The 18,203-nt window shown below is 39.6% G+C and overlaps 3 protein-coding genes across 4 annotated transcripts in view; 2 read left to right on the top strand and 1 right to left on the bottom strand.

Annotated features, from left to right (window-relative positions):
• Positions 1 to 305: 305 nt before the first annotated feature.
• On the bottom strand, positions 306 to 5,174 carry fbxo5 (F-box protein 5). Its single transcript, XM_023276552.3, has 6 exons — positions 5,030 to 5,174; positions 3,381 to 4,011; positions 2,907 to 3,077; positions 2,553 to 2,643; positions 1,968 to 2,183; positions 306 to 1,161 (listed from the first exon to the last, which is right to left on the bottom strand). The coding sequence occupies exons 2-6, from the start codon at positions 3,992 to 3,994 to the stop codon at positions 916 to 918; spliced, it is 1,338 nt and encodes a 445-aa protein (XP_023132320.1). The 5' UTR covers positions 3,995 to 4,011; positions 5,030 to 5,174; the 3' UTR covers positions 306 to 915.
• Positions 5,175 to 6,995: 1,821 nt separating this feature from the next.
• On the top strand, positions 6,996 to 12,191 carry mtrf1l (mitochondrial translational release factor 1-like). Of its 2 annotated transcripts, none has more exons than XM_023276527.3 (8): positions 6,996 to 8,042; positions 8,419 to 8,498; positions 8,639 to 8,743; positions 9,013 to 9,073; positions 10,074 to 10,237; positions 10,529 to 10,646; positions 11,395 to 11,531; positions 11,798 to 12,191. In XM_023276527.3, the coding sequence occupies exons 1-8, from the start codon at positions 7,673 to 7,675 to the stop codon at positions 12,008 to 12,010; spliced, it is 1,248 nt and encodes a 415-aa protein (XP_023132295.1). In that variant the 5' UTR covers positions 6,996 to 7,672; the 3' UTR covers positions 12,011 to 12,191. The 2 variants fall into 2 exon arrangements, with proteins under 2 accessions (XP_023132295.1, XP_023132288.1); XM_023276520.3 differs by having other exon boundaries at positions 8,995 to 9,073.
• A 3,615-nt stretch (positions 12,192 to 15,806) lies between these two features.
• The window catches only part of desi2 (desumoylating isopeptidase 2), a 35,181-nt gene continuing 32,784 nt past the window's right edge, over positions 15,807 to 18,203 (top strand). Inside the window, exon 1 of the mRNA XM_023276540.3 lies at positions 15,807 to 16,084. Coding sequence (XP_023132308.1) covers positions 16,037 to 16,084 — 48 coding nt within the window. The 5' untranslated portion in view covers positions 15,807 to 16,036. The remainder of the gene's footprint in view (positions 16,085 to 18,203) is intronic.

Genomic DNA, 18,203 nt, shown 5'->3' with positions numbered 1-18,203 from the left:
AAACACCCTTTTACCAGGGAAAAAAACCTGGAGCAGAACCCGGCTCTAATGTGGGGGACCCATCTGCTGCTGGCCGGACGGGTTGAGAGGGACAGAAGAGATAGAGAGATAGAGACAGAGGGGTAGAGATAGAGGGATAGAGGTAGAGAGGTAGTGGTAGAGGGATAGCGGTAGAGAGGTAGAGGTAGAGGGACAGAGATAGAGGGACGGAGGTAGAGGGGTTGGGGGGGACACAAGCACCATTAAACACACCGTTTGATACCTTTAGTTTACTAGCTGATTAATTATTACTACTTTATCAAGAATTTCTGTTTTTAAAGTGTATTTCTGATCATAAACTGCATTTATTTAAGAACAAACTAAATAAAACTCCAACAGATGTAGAAGTTATTGTCAAGCAGAAGTTGCGTCCTGCAGGAACAAACGTGCCATCAAAAACCACAAAAACACAAGATTTTAAATTTTATGAAAAGTCTATTTACAGAAAATACAAATGCAGTAAATCTGAACTTTTACAGACCTCTTGAAGATCACCATTTATTATAAAACACATATGTAAGACTATTTAAAAGTGATACTACAATATATTTACATCAGTTTCATTATAAAACATAATAAAAATGTGAGCTTTACGGCAGTTTCCATTTCTTTTTGGCCATCAGACGTTTTTGTTGCTCGCAGACAACAACAGTTCCAACCAGGCCACTCTCTGGTTGATTGTCCCAGCAGTGCTTCGAGTCACTCGGGTAATTCAGAGTTTTGTGTGCAACAAAGTTTTTGCGAAAAGTGCAAGTAATAAAGTCGTTTCCAGGGTGAGTTTGTGTAAAAACTTTCTCCAGTGTTGAGGTTCAGACGGAGCTACAGGAGACGCTTTTCAGATAAAAGTCGTTGAATAAAACTCCAGTAAAACCTCCATCACAGGCGCCTGATGCTCCTCTTGGTACCCGGGACGATCAGAGTCTTCTTGGAGGTGGGAACATGGAGTCGGGGCTGCACCGTTCGGCAGGGGGTGGAGCCGTGGAAGGTTTCCTGGCAGCGGGTGCAGAAGTTGAACAGACAGCGAGTGCAGACGGCCTGCTGGACCTCGGGGGAATGGGTTGCAGGTGAACCGCAGCGTTTGCAGTGACGCAGAGACTCGTGTTGCTTTAGACTGCTGGCGGCCTGGACACAAGAACAAAACACAAATCTGTTAAAACTAGGGATCAAACAATACGGGTTTTCCAGGGCTGACACAGACTATTGGTACATGTAATGTAACATTTTACAGCATGAACCTGTCATTCATAAATAGACTTTTACATTAATAATGGAGACTATAACACACCATGTTAAATGGAAACAGATTAAATGATTAAATCAGGAAGCTCTGTTCTGTTTATCTGGGATCAACAGAGATCGATCAGTTCTTCTAATTCAGTTACGTCTGGTTTTTGGCAACGACTTTTGTTTCTTGTTCAGTTTTTGCTGCTTGAGAGACATTTTTGAGATCACAGAGTGACGACAGACAGAGAGGAGGCTGCATCTGACCTGAAGCAGCGCATTTAATTTAGCAATAATTGAACAGAAAATAGTGACACAGATGATCTGAAAAATGTCAAATACCAGCAACAATACCTGGCCAGACCAATAATTAGTCTATTCCTAGTTCAAACCACAGAATGAAACGTTCATACAGCATTTCCCATTGTTTAAACCACATTTATGCACCACTGAATGCAACACCACAGCTCCTTTAAGCAGGTTTCACTGTGCAACACTGTTGATGCTTATTTACAAGAACTGCATTTGATTAACAAATTGATAGAAAACTTGTCAGCATCAACATTCAAGCCAACTTTTGATGGTTTCAGGTTCGCAGTTATGAGAATTTGCTGCTTTATGTCTTACATTAAACTAAATATGTTGGTGATGGAAAAACATTTGTTGTATTAAAGAGCAAGGAATTGATTGCAGAAAGCGACGCTCACCTGTATGTATTGGTCAAAGCGTGTACACTGAGAGTTGGTTGTGTTGCTCTTCTGAGGAGGAGCAGTCCGTCTGCTGGTCCTGCAGCTCGGGGTGGAAGAAGAAGAAGATGGAGTGTTGGAGAAGGCTAGGGTCTGCATGCAGGACAACACCACCCTGGATACAGCCACGTCTCTAGTCAGACCACAACCCGTCTGGCTCAGAGAGCTCCTCGACTCCTGAGAGAAAAAAGGTAAAGAATTAGCATGTGAAACAAACATGCAATAAGTTTGGTAATCAAAAATTAGCGTGTGTGCTTTTTTTTCTCATCTATTTTTTTTTTAGTAACTATTCTATCAATACCTGTACACTTTATCCAATTAGTCTGTACTGTTGATTAATTCAATTTGTTACATTTTATGCTATTTAGCATTTGGTTTTCCTCATGTAAACATTAATTGACATGCTGCTTCAGATATTCATCTTAAAACATCTGGTTTCATGCGTGAGACAAATATCGCACATGGCATGTAAACAAAAACACCACATGCTGTCACAGGTACAAAATACTGGTTTTTCAGTACGAGTGTTTGTGTAAATTTGCTTACCCTGAGTGCTTGCTCTGCCTGCCGACACCTGCTGAGAACTGCTGTATCCTCACAGATGATCTTCCTCCACGTTCTGCTCACCTTCTTACAGCTGTAGAATGAAACACATGAACATAGGAGTGAATACAAACAAGAAAGAAAACACTGACTAATCAACTTTCAATTTACATCTGAACTTATTTTTATATGCATATTTTAACATCAGATTACATGTGACCTCTGCAGAAGCAACTACTCCTAATGTAACCCCACTTTCCTGCTTTTTCTCCCCTTAAAAATCAAAAGAAACTGTTTGCAACTACTAAACCAACAAGGTCAAGCCTGTCTCCACCCGGTGCAGGATCGGTAGATTACCTAATGAGGTCCATGTCTCCCAGTAGGGCCAAGATGTTAGTCAGGACGCTTCTCATGTTCCTGGACAACAGAGATGTGAAAATGTCGATATACTCCAAGCCCATCTGACCTCCGATCACCCGATCCAAGAGATGATCCTCTGCTACCTTTGTAACGATGCTCCAGTCGTACCTAAAAACACAGGAAATAAATAATTACAATACACATATTCACTAAATAAAGTGGAACCTAGCTGGAAGAAACATATGTTGAAATGAGAGCATAAAATTTAATTGAGGTCTACCAGTGGACTTGGATTGCTGTTCCTACACTCTTGTACAGTTTTGATATTGTTGATATCCCACAGGCAGAAAGATTAGATCCTATACTGCCATCAAAAACAAACAAACGTATAGAATTCCACCTTTTAAAAGCTCAGTCAATAAAAACATTGATGTCACGCACCAAAGCTACAGCACCAGAATGTAATCTTACTTGTTATTCTTCTTATAGCTCTTGGCGAGCTCTTCACACACGGCCCTCTGGAACATCAGTATAGGCAGGTTGGGGTCGCTGTGAGGGTCCGAGGGGGTGGATGACAGTGAATATGCCGCTGGTGTCCTCCTAGAGCAATCCACAGGAGTAGAAACTGCCACCAGAGACGTTGGACGGCTGTAGTTGTTCCTCCCTTGACATTTGGAGGGAGAATTAGTTGGTGTCATCGTCTTTTCTTGTTGTGCGGCTGCAACAGAAGGTAGAGGTGCTGCTGGTTTCCCCAGGATGTAGTCATCCTCTTCTTCCCCGTGGTAGGAATGATTCTGACTGTTGTGCTTAGACAAATAGCCGCTGTCCTCAAAGCTTTCGTCCAGACTGTGGTCATGCTCCCTGCCGGTGCTGTTCTCCTTGTCGTGGACCGCACTGGTGTCTTTGATGGAGAACAACACTTTGGCCACTTCTGCTGGGGAACACTGAGCTTTGATGGGGGTGAGCTCCTTCACTGGGGAGGGTTTGAGGTGGAGCACTTTGGACTCGGAGCTTTTCTCCATATTGCTGGCTTTGATAGCCTCGTAGCAAGGGCACTTCATTTTATCCCTCTTGGAATGAAGCATACGCAGGATGTAGATTTCTGTGTTTTAAAAAAGAGAGAGACAAACCAGGAGATTATGTCAGGTTTTAACCCTCATCACTGCACGTGGCAAAACCTACTTCATCTGTACACTTGTTGTCCATCTGGACCCCAGTATCATTTCATCTGTTTCACATTTCTGTACCTGTCCATATCCCCTCAATGCATATTTTCCTAAAACGTGTCATCTATAGATACAAACATGAAAGAAACAATGAAATTACTACTGATGATTACAAACATTTATTGCTTACAATATTAGTGTAAGAACTCCTGAATGAAATGAAACACAATGCAACCAAAGCAGTCATCACAAGAGCAACACAACACAAACATACATAAATAAAAGATGCACAGTCCTGCTGGGGCCCCCAATGATTTTTCTATAATAAACACCACAAACCTGATTGGAATCAGATAAGCTTTAGTTTATGTGATGGCAATGATGACATGAAACAAACAATATATGACTATATCGCCGTTAAATCGTTATTTTCCACGTTGCACATAGTTTGAAACTGGTCGGTCTGATATTTTAAAGAACAAATAGTCGATTTTGGCGCGATGTAGATTTGGCGGAAAGGCAGCGATGACGTGACAGACACTCGGTTTCCCTCTTTTAAATGCAAACGTTTAGTTTTCAAGATAATTCGCTTGAAATAGCTCCTGGTATGAAATCTGCTGCGGTGTTAAATAAAGTCAGTCGACATTAGCAAAATGCATTTAGGCGCGTACAGCTGGCTGTGCGGAAGGTAGCTTTAAAATGAGAAATTAATTTAGTATGCAACTCCATGCACTGTTTAAAACTATTAGTACTCAGTAATAGTTAACTCAGGTTGACATTCAGCACAGTTTCGGTTAATATTATTAGCTGACGAGGATAGTTTAGCTGACTAACTACCCCAGCTAGTGCACCAGCTAGTACTGCAGCTAGCTAACGCTGCCAACCGAACGGAATAACGCTTATTTCAGCTTATAGTTCAAATGTGTTCGAACGGTATGAAGGAAAGGCTCTTACCTTAAATTCGTGTTTTCCACAGAAGAGAAAAGAAGAGTCCTGCTTTCGTTCCTTTCGGCAGCTAAGTTACCTTCCAGCGGATTCTAAACACCACCCAGATTAAATCCTTCTCAACTGAAAATCCGCCCGTAACTGCTCCCTTTTATTTGAAATCCGTGCACAAATGGCGCAAACCAATCAGGGAGAAGCAGGGGGTTGTCCCTTTAAACGACTGACCAATGGGAGCTAAGTTTCCGGTCCAGTGACGTTGGTGGTGCCGCTGGTTTGTCATCCGACGTGAAACACGGACAGTAGTGGCCTCTAGCACAAGTTGCTGCAGCCGACAATAACGAGGTTAAATCTCGCATATTTAGGAATGTGAAGCTACAAAAAGCCTGAACCGAAGTGAATATTAGTCGTTGTCGTAGTTTACGCAAGAATATTGCAGATGCTGTTGATGGCAAACGTCAAGGAAAGTCAAATAATATTTATAAAGGCTAATATTGATAAGGGAATTCGTGATTAACTGCTTATCATGCAAAACAGACTTTAACTACCTTTAGAAAGGTAGTGTGTGGACAACAATTTATTTGTTTAATGTTCCCTAATATTATATGATATAATTAAATATTAAAACCGTCGCATCTTGCGGTGGTTTCCAGCACTGTATGTTCAGTCCTGCATTGCTGTGCACATGTGCATGGTGTCAGTTTTTCTAGAAGACATGACATTAAATTTATTTTTTAAAAAACTAATCTCGTGACTTAGACCCCTAACAAGTCACGTTATTTCACTCTCAGAGTACGTCACAGGACCATCCAGTTCACACCCCACCCTGGAATGTATGAAGTGGTTTTTCACTGAAACCAGTCAGTGGGGAAGTTTGGGGGTTGGATCTTTTCTTTTTTGAAGTATCTCTGCTGTTTCATCCTGTCTGTTGCTTTGTAATTGCATGGAATTCAGTTTGCATCATAGGCCAAGACGAATTCTTCTTCAAATGCATGATGTTAAATGCACAACACAGAAGAAAAGGGTCATGTGAGAGGCACTGCAGAGAAAAGGTGTTGGATGTTTGCATGATACAGTGCCTTAATGTTGATTAAATGGTAATCCCAGCATCAAGGCTGTTTTCAAGGCAAAGTCTAATTTACAATTTTGCATTGTCATTTCAACTGGATTAGCTCACAGGCACATGTTCTACACATGTTCTTCAGTTTGTAAAAGAAAAATGTCAATTAAAATATTAAGACTATTAAGACCTGCCTTATTCAGACTTAAATTTAGACAGACTTTATTAATTCCCAGAGGGAAATTCTGTTGTTACAGCAGCTGGATAATCAACAAGGGGGTAAACAACAACACAACACAGAATACTGGGGTCACGTATAAAGTGGAGGTAACTTAAAATAAAATAAATTAAGAATATGGAAAATATAACATAGAAAGAAAAAAAATTAACAACATATGCAAGAATATATAAAAGGGATACAGAAATGTGCAAATGACATAAAGAGGTGCAGATTTATTCAGTATTGTAGAGGGACTAAAGGTCAAACTATAGTTGCTACATCTTAATTACACAATTTCCCAAATTAATTATTTTAAAATTGAAATGACAAAAACAAACAAGAAATATGTGCAGCAAATCTGTGACAAGTTATAGAATAAATAAATTAAAATAAATAGAGAGCTTGTTCATTCATACTTTGTAAATTCACACCTTAGTCTTTACTTCAATATTTAAACTTCTTGTGCTGAAAACCTGTTAATTGATTAGACATCCGGTTAATTAATTAAATACAACTATACTATATGATTTGTGGCTTTGTTTCGCCTTTTTTATTGAATTTTTCTTGTTCGTGTAAATTATCTTTAGGTTCTGACTCTAAAAGTGACTTTTTTTTCTAGTTTTAAAGCAGAATAATTAATATCGAGTCTCGTCTCCTTTAATTTGGTCCCTGTCAGCCGCCCCACTGCGCATGCGTGTCACATGCACTAATGGCTGCGCTCATCAGCAAGGTGGAAAAGGAGCAATACTTTTATAACAAACACTAACAATCAGATTTTAGACCGTTTTTACACAAGTTATGATTGAAATATGATTGGCTATAGCCTTGTAATGTTTCAGATATCAGGAAAAGTTAAATTAAGCATTTGGAGGTTTGTTATTTGATTTCAAGATCACATGTTATCTCGCTGGAAACGTTTTGTTTACCTTCTCAGATGTTCTTATTATGTTTCAGAGGTTGAGGCTAAGCCTCAGTTGCAACAATACAGGTCAGCAGTTCGTCCAACTTTATAAATTTTACCTGTCTAATTAGAATTTGCGGTCGTGTAGAAGGAGACGTCTTCCGCAAAAAGCTGCAGACGACGTGAATCTGTTTAAAAAAAGCTGGAGTTTCATCAGCATAAATCACTAATTGTCGTTTTACATGCACGCCGAATTCAAGAACGCCCTCGATATGTATCGACTGGTTCTTTAAATGGCAGCTAGAAGGCATTTATTTCTGGCAATACAGTAAAACGTGTCAAATCAGAAGCTTTTTGAATAAAATCTGGCATCAATGTTCCTTCTGGGCTTGAGATAAACAAAGCCAAGTTATATGAGGATTTGTTTGCTCCACTGCCACATGGTGAATCTTACCTACAAAACCTACTAATACAATGGCTTACAGAAGACTTGTCAAGGAGTTTGTCTTTGGGTCGTGGATACGTCGCCTTCCAAAACCACAAACTGTCTTCAGTGACAGAACCAGAAGAACTCTTCACACCAGTTCACCTTCGATGGTGAAGCTGCTGTCAGTGGAGGAGCTTTTTGCCCGGAGGTCTCTGCAGGAGCATCTGAAGAAGATGGAGATGGAGTACGGCGATTGTTTATGGGCAGTCAGCAGCAGTGGTCCAGAGGAGCAGTGCAGTGAAGACCAACTGAGGACCAAGAGGACCAAAGTGTCCCTTCTGGCTCCGCTAGTCCAGAGCATCAGAGAGCTGGACGCCAAGCAGAAGGAGATTGCCGAGACCGAGATCCTCTTGAAAGGTGAGGCAAGAAGTAGTTGGAATGGAAGTATAGAGAGAAATATCTGTAATTACTAAAGTCATACATGTTGAGAGAACTGATAGTGAGATGATTTCCAAGTGAGCAGACTGGATTCATACGCTGCTTTTACTGTAGTTGTGATCAAAAATGTATAAAATCCTTCATTCCTGTACGTGAAATTCTGCATTGCAACATTCTTTTCTGGAAAGAAATGACAGAAACACCTGACAGGTTGCTTTACACTGATGCTAAAAGTCCAACAAACAGATATTAAAGGAGAGACATGAAAATATGAACATTTTAGCAACATTTCTGGCTCCAGACAAATCACGTCACATTCTGGTTTAACTGTATATTTTTTGCTTTTCCCTCAAAGATGAAGATCCAGCCCTGAGAGAACTAGCGGAGCTGGAGAGAGAAAACTGTGTGCAAGATATTCGAGATCTTAGACAAAAGGTAGAAATGTGAAATTTAATTTAACTGTGATAAGATGTTACATACATGTACATTATATTTAAAAGAACAGAAAGTTTTCAGTCCTTTCTTGCTGTGCTGGTTGCTTTTTATTCTGTCACATCATTGTGTTTCGCCATCAGATCCTGGAGCTGCTGATCCCTGAGGAGGAGGCTGATCTGAGTGACCTCGTTCTGGAGGTCACAGCTGGTGTCGGCGGTCAGGAGGCCATGCTGTTCACTGCTGAGGTCTGGAAGTCCTTCAGCTGATGTCTTCAACTCCTCTCAGACAAAATAAATACGTTTCCTTCGAAGTTAGACACATACAAAGTTGAGACACATGTCAGTTTGTTATTGAAGCAAACTAAAAAGACACACTTTAAAGTTTTGTCAATGCTTCTACTTAGAGAAGAATTCAACATCAGGATGAACTTAAACTCAGTAGAGAGGGTTTTATTTTCTATGTATTTCCATGCTGTATGTTTTCCTCTCCTCTGAAGATGTTTGACATGTACCAGGGCTTCGCTCAGCACCACGGCTGGTCCTTCGACGTCCTGGAGCACATGACCAGTGACATCGGTCAGTAGATACAAATACTAACAAATTAGATCTTCAACTCGCCCAAAACATCACAAAAAATACCACACATTTCATGTTTTACCTATTTTTTCACCTTTGTTGTATCAGGTGGAGATATTATTGTGTGTGAACATACTCAGATTAAACTGGAACACTTTATGGCATTTTTTAGTTTAAACTGACCATTTAAGACAATACTGTTTAAACAGGGGCAACATTACATCCAGATTTTTCCAGATTACATGTCAGTACTCTGGGTTTCATGTTGTTGTGAATCTCTGCTAGATAAAGAGTGGATTATTTATCAGCTGTTGTTTCCATAGATGAGGGATGTCAGGTGATTGGTCCTCAGATAGTTACTGGCATAATGAGGGTGGGATGATGACTGATGGTGCTACTTATCTGAACAAAGGATGAAAAGCTCTGCTGTTGATCAGCCGATACAACAGTAACTGACATCAAACACAAGGGGGAGTCCTTTCTCTGTCACACACACAGACATGAGCTTAAATACTGCCAGAACAAGATGAGGAGAATTCTTTGATCACAGTTTTCATCTTTCATCTGAAAAACAAGGTTTAAAACAACAACAACAAAAATTATATTATAATTATAGTCATAATAAAGGCTGGATTCTCCTAACACATACCACACAATTATGCACTTTTAAACTCCATTTCAGTTTTCAAATGTTTTGCATTGGAGTAGTGACATTAGACAATTGAATTTCCCTTCGGGGATTGATAAAGTTATTGTATTGTACTGTATTATTAATGTTTACAAACTGAAACTGGCTCCATTTGTGTGTTTTTTTTTCTCTTTAACTTCAGGCAAACCAACCTTTACAGTAAATCCTGTCAGAGGAAATAGTTCAGAAGGGCACCCTGTCTTTGACTATAAAATCACTCATTGCAGTTTGCAGTGAGATTGTGCCAAGGATCAGCCTGCTGAAGCTGGAATCACCTGTACTCTAAATCACTTATTGCTTGCCTGTGTCCAGGTGGACTTCGCCATGCCTCGGCCAGCATCAGCGGCTCTCAGAGCTACAAGAAGATGAAGTTTGAGGCTGGAGTTCATCGAGTTCAGAGGGTTCCCAAGACTGAAAAACAGGGCCGGATGCACACCAGCACCATGACTGTGGCTGTTCTGCCCCAACCCACTGAGGTACGGCTGCACAGCATAGATGGATGACTCAAATAGCCAGATCTTATGGTGTCAAAACAACCCATTTTCTCTGCAGGAATCATTGGAAGTCAACATTTAGAGGGAATCTTCATGTTAAAATGGGAAATAAACATGAAAATCATAGAGATAGACTCATTTTCAGCTCATTTGTTTTAGCTGTTGGTCCATTTCTCATTGGTTTCAACACCAATTAAGTAGATTTGTTCTTGTTCTCAGCTGCTGTTTATCTCAGTGTACATAAATTACAGAGATTTTGTGTGTTTTCATCAGATCTCTTTCACAATAAACCCCAAGGATCTGAGGATAGACACGAAGAGAGCGAGTGGAGCTGGAGGTCAACATGTCAACACCACAGACAGCGCAGTCCGAATAGTCCATCTCCCAACAGGTAAAAACCACAAACAACACATGCTACTATAGACTGAATACATACATACATATGTATATATATATACATATGTATATATATATATATATATATATATATATATATATATATATATATATATATATATATATATATATATATATATATATATATATATATTAAAAAAAGTCTGTTCTGAAGTTGAAGCAAAAATCTTTCTTTGTAAGAGTTGTTGCTGTTTTACACTTTATAAAGTTAATTATAATTCAGCTTTCAATAACTAAGCAATATAAAGGGAATCAAAAGCACAAGATTAGAAAATAACAGTGCAGCGTAAGATATGATGAAACTACCATAAATTTAGATCAGCTAAAGGGACAGGTAAACAAAAAAGTATCAACCTATGTTTAAAAGAGCCGAGAGTTTTCCGGGATATTTATTTTTCCAGATATGTGGCACAAAAACCTGAATGATCCATGTTTAATTTTATATCTGGGGAAGATGAGGAGACCTGTGAAAGATAATCTCAGAGGTCTGGATGCTTCATAATGAAACAGCAGATCATAAATGTGTGGAAAAAGTGTAACTGAGATTTTTCGTTTTACATTTTTCCAACCCTGGAGATACGACGTAATCCTTCTCGTTGATTTGCTCTGTCAAAGTTAGCTTTAGTCCTTTCTGTCTACATGTTTCTAGGTATGAAATGAGCACAGATTAGTGGAAAGCCCTCATAAAAAGCAGCTCTTTAATGCCTGTGTGTGCTGATCAGGCGTGGTTGCAGAGTGTCAGCAGGAACGATCCCAGCTGAAGAACAGGGAGAAAGCTATGAAGGCTCTGAGAGCAAAACTGTACGGCATGAAGCTGGAGGAGGAGACCAGCAAACGCTCCAACCAGCGGAAAATACAGGTGAGACACAGCTATATATACACAAATAAATATAAACTACAGGTGGAGACATACAGAAATGATATAAAATACAGGTGTGGCAAGTGGTGGATATGTCCAGAAGATGTTATAGTCAAAAAATTATAAATAAAAGGCAATTACTGTTAAATTAAAACACTATACAAAGCTCTACACATTTGAGGTGGAAACAATAAACATTGCAAAGTAAAGAAATGCATGAAAAATGAACAAAAACTGAGAACCTTCTCCTCCTCCTCCTCCTCCAGATTGGCACCAAAGGCAGATCTGAGAAGATCCGAACCTACAACTTTGCTCAGGACAGAATCACCGACCACCGGATTGGAATGACAGTGCATGACATCAAGAGCTTCCTGCTGGGAGAAGATCTGCTGGACGAGATGAACTCGTCACTGCAGGAGTTCTCCGATCAGGAGACGCTGATGGAGCTGCTGGAGGAGAGCAGCCAGGAGGTGTCATGAGTCTGATGGAGTGGAAACTGGTGCTGACGCTGCTTTAAATCCTACAGAGAAAACTTTGGCAAAAAGTCCACAGTGGATTATAATGGGTGACAAGCCTGGATACGTCTGATCATCCAAAGTAAAAAAGCAAGCAGAAACATCAATATATGTGCATACATTTAATAAAAATGACTGAGCATCAGAGTGTTTGTACAGCTTTGTGTTTTGCTGATTGGCCACATTCATTCAGCTCTTGGATGCAGAGAAGTTTAGAATTCCACACGAATGTCACGCAGGTTATTTAGCTTCTAGTTCACCATGTTGCATATGTTGCTTTTTCCATACAACGAGTCAATCCATGGTGTGTGTTGTCTGAACCTGGAGAAAATGAACACTAAATGCATCCAATCTGTTCCTAAAACAGCCTCCACTGCTCTGGAAAGACTTTCTGTGGGACCTGGCTGTAGCAGAATGCTCACATAGATCAAGATCTTGGTTGGTTGGTCCTGTTCAGGGCTCTGTTTTCAGATTCTAACACTTCCTTATTGGCCCGGCTTTGTGCATAGGGACAGTCTATTTGCAGAACCTGGCTTCTGGAGGTAAACTGGTTGTGTAATTGTAATGTTGGCTGTCCGGTACCTGTTCAAATGTGGACTAACTATTCATCTTAAGCTCAAGCATGCCAGATAAGGTCATTTGATTCTGTGAAAGAAGTTTTAGGACAATTTTGTGCACTAAATGAGGCCAAATGAGTATACATTTTAACCATGATCAGCATTGTATATTGTCCTGCACCTTGTTTTCAACCTTTGACCACCAGTGAATGTTGTCAGAGTGCAAATGGTGACTGCTGAGCTTCTCCACAAAGACTTTTAGGTGATAATCATGATAAAATATTCCTTAGAATCAAATAAAGGCAGCTTCAAATGCAAAAACAATTATCAGCTATGTGAGTTCTGTGGTTTATCATTCAATAAAATTGGATTTCAAATGATAAATTCCCATTTTAGAGTTAAATGCCATATGTACATACTGGCTCTTTCATTGGATTTTCAACCATCTACATCTTTTCCTTTTCTATTTTATCATGAATAAAACATTAATTAACTAATTAGGGTGCATGTTCTCATCTAAAATCTAGACTACATCAATGGTCTTTTGTTAAATCTATGAGACATTTTTCAGACATTCACTTTCGACAAGCTGGATCTGGTGAAATATTTAGAATTTTTGCAGCAATGGTCCAGTTTCCTTTCAACAAGAAGATTCTGGATCTGAACGTGCTTTGAATCCAGCTTCCTGCCATAATCAAAGACATACATGTTCGTTTAATTATTGATTCTAAATTGGCTGTAAGTATCAATGTGTTTGGTTTTCTGTCTCTTATGTTGACCCAGTGATGGACTGGAGACCTGTGTGGTCAGCTGTGATACACTCCACCCCCTACAGGAGAAAAAGGTGGTTTTAGATACTGGATGGATGGATGGGTTTGTATTAAAATGTCTGGCACAAACAATTAAAAACAGCCTCAGGCCAAAAGAATCTTATAGCACAGATTGTATATATTTTTTTAGTGTATGGGATGAAGGATAATAAGTGAATGTTCTCATGACACTAAAGCTCAACTTGTCCAATTTAAAGCCATTCATCATTTTCAGGGCTTCAAAAGGAAGTTAAATGCATCTCTCCTTGACATCTCTGTGTGATTGATGGACAACCGCAGACGGCAACAGCGCTCATCTGTTCTCGGCCTTTTCATATTTGATTTCTGAAAGGACATTTTTCGCTGGTTTTCTTTTATCTCTGACAGGCAAATATCTTGTGAAGATCAGAACAAACCGCTTTGCTTTCCACTGCTGATGAGGACATCCTTCTGTCTGGTTTAATCACAGCTAAGAGACTTATTTTGATACCTGGAAGCTTCCAGTTTTCAGGCAGTGGATAAATGAAATGATCTCTTTTACAGCTGGAGAGAATGTTACAGAAAATTCTGGACCTTTTTCAAGCACCTCTGACGAGAAGCGAGCACACATCTCTGCTAAAACGAGTGAAAGTAACATAATTCTGTGTTTTGTCATGTTTTCGTGGATGCAGCTCTCTGGTTTTCTTATCGGTATTTATGGGAAAAAATGATTAAAATATTTTTTTAAAGCAGCCCCCACTCAAATGTTAATCCTGTTTTTTATGTTGCAATTTAGAATTTTACTTTATTGTATAGGTAGATTTTCCAGGTTTTTATTTTGGTTTCTGTCTTGTTTTTTTTTTTTTTTTTTTTTTTTTTTAGTATTTTATATTTAGTTAGTTTTACAAATTGATTTTTCTAGTTTAAAGCGTGTTATCTGTCACATTTATTTTTTAGATTTTTATTTAGCTCATTTTATCAACAGAAGGTTTTTCCCTGATTTCTCTGAAGTATTTTTTATATATTTTGTTTACAAGTTGATTTTTATAGGTTTTTTAAAGTCCTGCTTTGTGTCTTGTTATTTGCTACTTTATATTTACATTTATTATGTTTTACTAAATATTTTATAAATTTTCATCCTGTTTTCAATCTTGTTTTTTATTTCTTTAGATTTGTATTCATTTTGTCTGACAAAATGTTTTTTTTAAGTTTTTATGCTATTTTCTGTCTGTTTTATTTTAGTAATTTACCTTTATTCAATTTTATTTTACCAATTGATTGCATCTTGTTTTATTAAGGTATTACAAGTTTATTTTATGAAATATATTTTATTAGTGTTTTTGCTGTTGTTTGTCTTGTTTATTTTACTATTTTATGTTTTTTCTTTTAATTCTGCTAATAGATTTTTTTAAATCTCATTTTGTGTCTTGTTAGTTGGTATTTTACATTTATTTATATTTTTATGTTTATGTTTTATAAAATGTTTTCTTTTGTGTTTTCATAGGTGCAAGTTTGAGCTTTCTGCTTTTCTTATTGGTATGTATGGGAAAAAAATCGTGTGGTCGGTCTTTAGTGTTTAAATGGCGCAGATCAGACCGACAGAGTGCATTAGCCGCTCCTCGTCGTCACTTCCGGTTCAACCCCGGAGTTGGGACATTCCCTTTCCGGTTACATTTGGATTTGTAAAAGTGTTTTCGGACTTGTAAAAGTGTTTTTGGACTTGTAAAAGTGTTTTGTCGCTTGTAAATTTGTCTTGGAGGTTGTAAAAGTGTTCTGCATTATGTAAATTTGGTTTGCACCTCTCGGCCACCGTACAAAGCACAGTGATTTATTTAAAGTGATTTTGATGGGTAGTAAGAAAAAAGAAATTTACATTTATATATATTTTTACATTTGTGTTTCATAAAATGTTTGTACTATTTTCTATCTCGTTTTATGCATTTTTTAACAATGTTTTTTTCTGTCTGTCTTCAATGTGATTTGATTCATTCTGTTTCTACACGTTTAATAAACAAACTACATCCCACGTGATGCTCAGAGCGCTCAGGCTGCTTAATCGAGAGCGGACTCGTCGATCGCTGCTCTCGCCCACTCTCCCTCTCCGTCCAGTTTTCTCCCAACAGTCGCATCCTGCCCGCTGCCGTTAGCTAGCGAAGAAGGGAGCCGCGAGTCAGTATTTTTACCGAAAAAACCACCTACTGACACCTCAGCATTATGCCATTTCCTGAGTAGCTCGTTCGGGGAATTGAATTTGAGCTTTCTCCGTGCCGGCACGCCTCCTCGACGACAAAATTCCCGCTGTAAAGTCTTCTTTTTCACTTCGACCTCCGTATAGGCGAGCGGGTTTAGCACGTCGGTTCGCTCATCTGTCCGCCGCTGCTCCGTCGGTGGAGGGGGCGGGGGGGGGGGGGGGGGTATTTGGACAAAGCCAGTCAGATGTTGGACGGTAAAAAAAACCTCTGGACTCCAACGATTTTTTACGCCCAGTTGTGATATCGAACCATCAAGCTGATCGTCGGCCGTGAAAGTGCCAGCGACGAGGGGAGGACGGTCTATTTTTGGAGGGCGAGAGTTCGGATCTCGCACAGAGGGAAGGAGGAGGAAGACCCGCAGAGAAGAAGGGACGTAGCGGGGAGAAGATCCTGATGCCAGTGATGGCAAACGAGCCGATCATCCTAAACGTCTATGATATGGTCAGTAGCAAAAAAACCCATTCCTTTCTAACACATTTGCAGCTATTTTATCCAATAACTACGGTTCAGTTTATTGTTTTGGCATATCAACAAAGCCAGGAGACTAAGCCAAACTCCATTAAGAAAAAGTGATTTTAAAGCTGCGTTGGTTTATCTGCAGATATGTAAGGGTGAAAGTGAAAATTGTGTGATATTTTTCACGATTGTGATCCATTCTTCAATTCGGCACACATTCTGAACACTAACGCTTTAATTTTTCTACAAACCCAACCTTACTACTTGGTTCTCCTCAGTTAATTTCTAGCAAAATACACAAAGGAGCACAATGGAAAAAGCTGAAAGTTATTAGAGGGACTGTTTAGACTCCTCCTTCACCAAAAAATTCACCTGAGTTTTGAAAAACCAGATGAAGCAATGTGAAAAGTTCCAAGAATGAGAAGTTGAAACCGGCAGCTGACTCACTGGTCCACACATTGTTCTGACAATGCTGGATTTCCATATCAGGACTGGAGTTAAAATGCCACTAATTAGACGTGGTAAGCCGCTGTTGCTGAAACAGAACGGTGACAGGGAGTGACATCTGGTGTCTAAAAGGTTGAGTCTCTTGCGTTTTGAGGATTTCACTTCGCTGGAACTCGCACCAAACTGCTGTTAAAACCACAAGTGGATGTGAGAGTAGCCTGAGAGGAAATACCGTCTCATTGTTGCACAGTGAAGCAGAGGTTGAATTTGAGTCACTGTGTTGTCACCACACGGGGGTGAGTCAGTGGGGAGGGGGCTGGAAATAGATCTGTTGATGAATCATTGATCGAAATGGATTCCCTGTGGTGGGCAGATTACAACTAAAATGGGAATGGGCTTTTTTAGGGGTTTAAAGCTGGGATTTGGGGTAGTGTAACTGCAACTTCTCGTATGGATTTAACACGCATTTGGTCCTCTTTGCACGTCTGATTACTCTTGTCTCCTTTCCCACCTGCTGTGTTTTATAAAAGTCACATTTAGGTAAGAGTCTTCACCTTCTGGATCGATACAAACATCTCCTTTTTCTAGATTCTTTTCCTCCCACTCCTCCTTTCATCTCTTTAATGATGTTCCCTTTTAGCTGATGGTCGATATATCATCAGAGGCCTGAGGTCACATGGTTGTAAATGGATTAACACTGAGAACCTTTGAAAGATGCTGCTCATGTTGAGTAAAATAGTGTGCATTAGCTACAGTCATGGAAAAAACTATTAGACCACCCTTGTTTTCTTCAATTTCTTGTTCATTTTAAATCCTCGTACCACTAAAGGTTTATTACCTGAAGAATACAATGAACATGACAAAAAATGCAGCTAATTCCATAATACTTTATGTCCTATTTGACATGCTTCAGCTTCATTGTATTCCCAGGGTCTATAAGAGGACATTTCATGACATCCAAAGGTCTAGAGTGGTTTCCTGCTGACATTCAAGCCCTAGCATAACTCAGAAGTTGTCAGCTCTCACATAGCGTCTAAAACTAAAGAATTATGTGAAGCCACAAAGGCAGCCATCATGAGTGAGAGACAGGTAGCGAAAAAACTGAAGATCTCCAAGACAGCCGTTCATTCCACCAAGAAAAAACAAGCCCAACATGGTTCTACCAAACTGCTAGCTGGTCAGGAAACATCTTTCTACCCACCAGATGACCGTCACTCATACGTTCCTGTCAGGAATCGTCCTCAGACCTCCAGGGACCTTAAGAATGAGTGGACACTGTGGAGAAATGGGACTTGTTCTTCAAGGACAGTTGGAAACTGACTTGTTGAAGCTGGTCTGAAGTCCCACAGGGCAGGAAGAAGCCCTTCATCAAGGAAAGGCAGAGGAAAGCTGGTTACTCTTTGCTGGGATCACAAGGATTGAACTGTTGATGATTGGACTAAGGTTCTCTTCAGGGATGAATCCAGTTTTCAGTTGATGTCCAGCCAGCTTACTGGTTAGGAGGAAGCCTGGAGAAGCTACAAACTGGACTGTCTGCTCCTACAGTAAAACATGGGGGTGGATCAGTGACCATCTGGGGTAGTTTCAGTCTGGGTGGAATAGGGTGAATGAACCAGGTCATGCTTGGGACTACTCGAGAAAACACTCTTCTTCCATC

Source organism: Amphiprion ocellaris, chromosome 16 (genome assembly GCF_022539595.1).
Source record: "Amphiprion ocellaris isolate individual 3 ecotype Okinawa chromosome 16, ASM2253959v1, whole genome shotgun sequence".
In the NCBI taxonomy this organism is placed as follows: domain Eukaryota; kingdom Metazoa; phylum Chordata; class Actinopteri; family Pomacentridae; genus Amphiprion; species Amphiprion ocellaris.
Note: the sequence above shows the minus strand (reverse complement) of the source record. Positions and strands in the feature narration are given on the sequence as shown.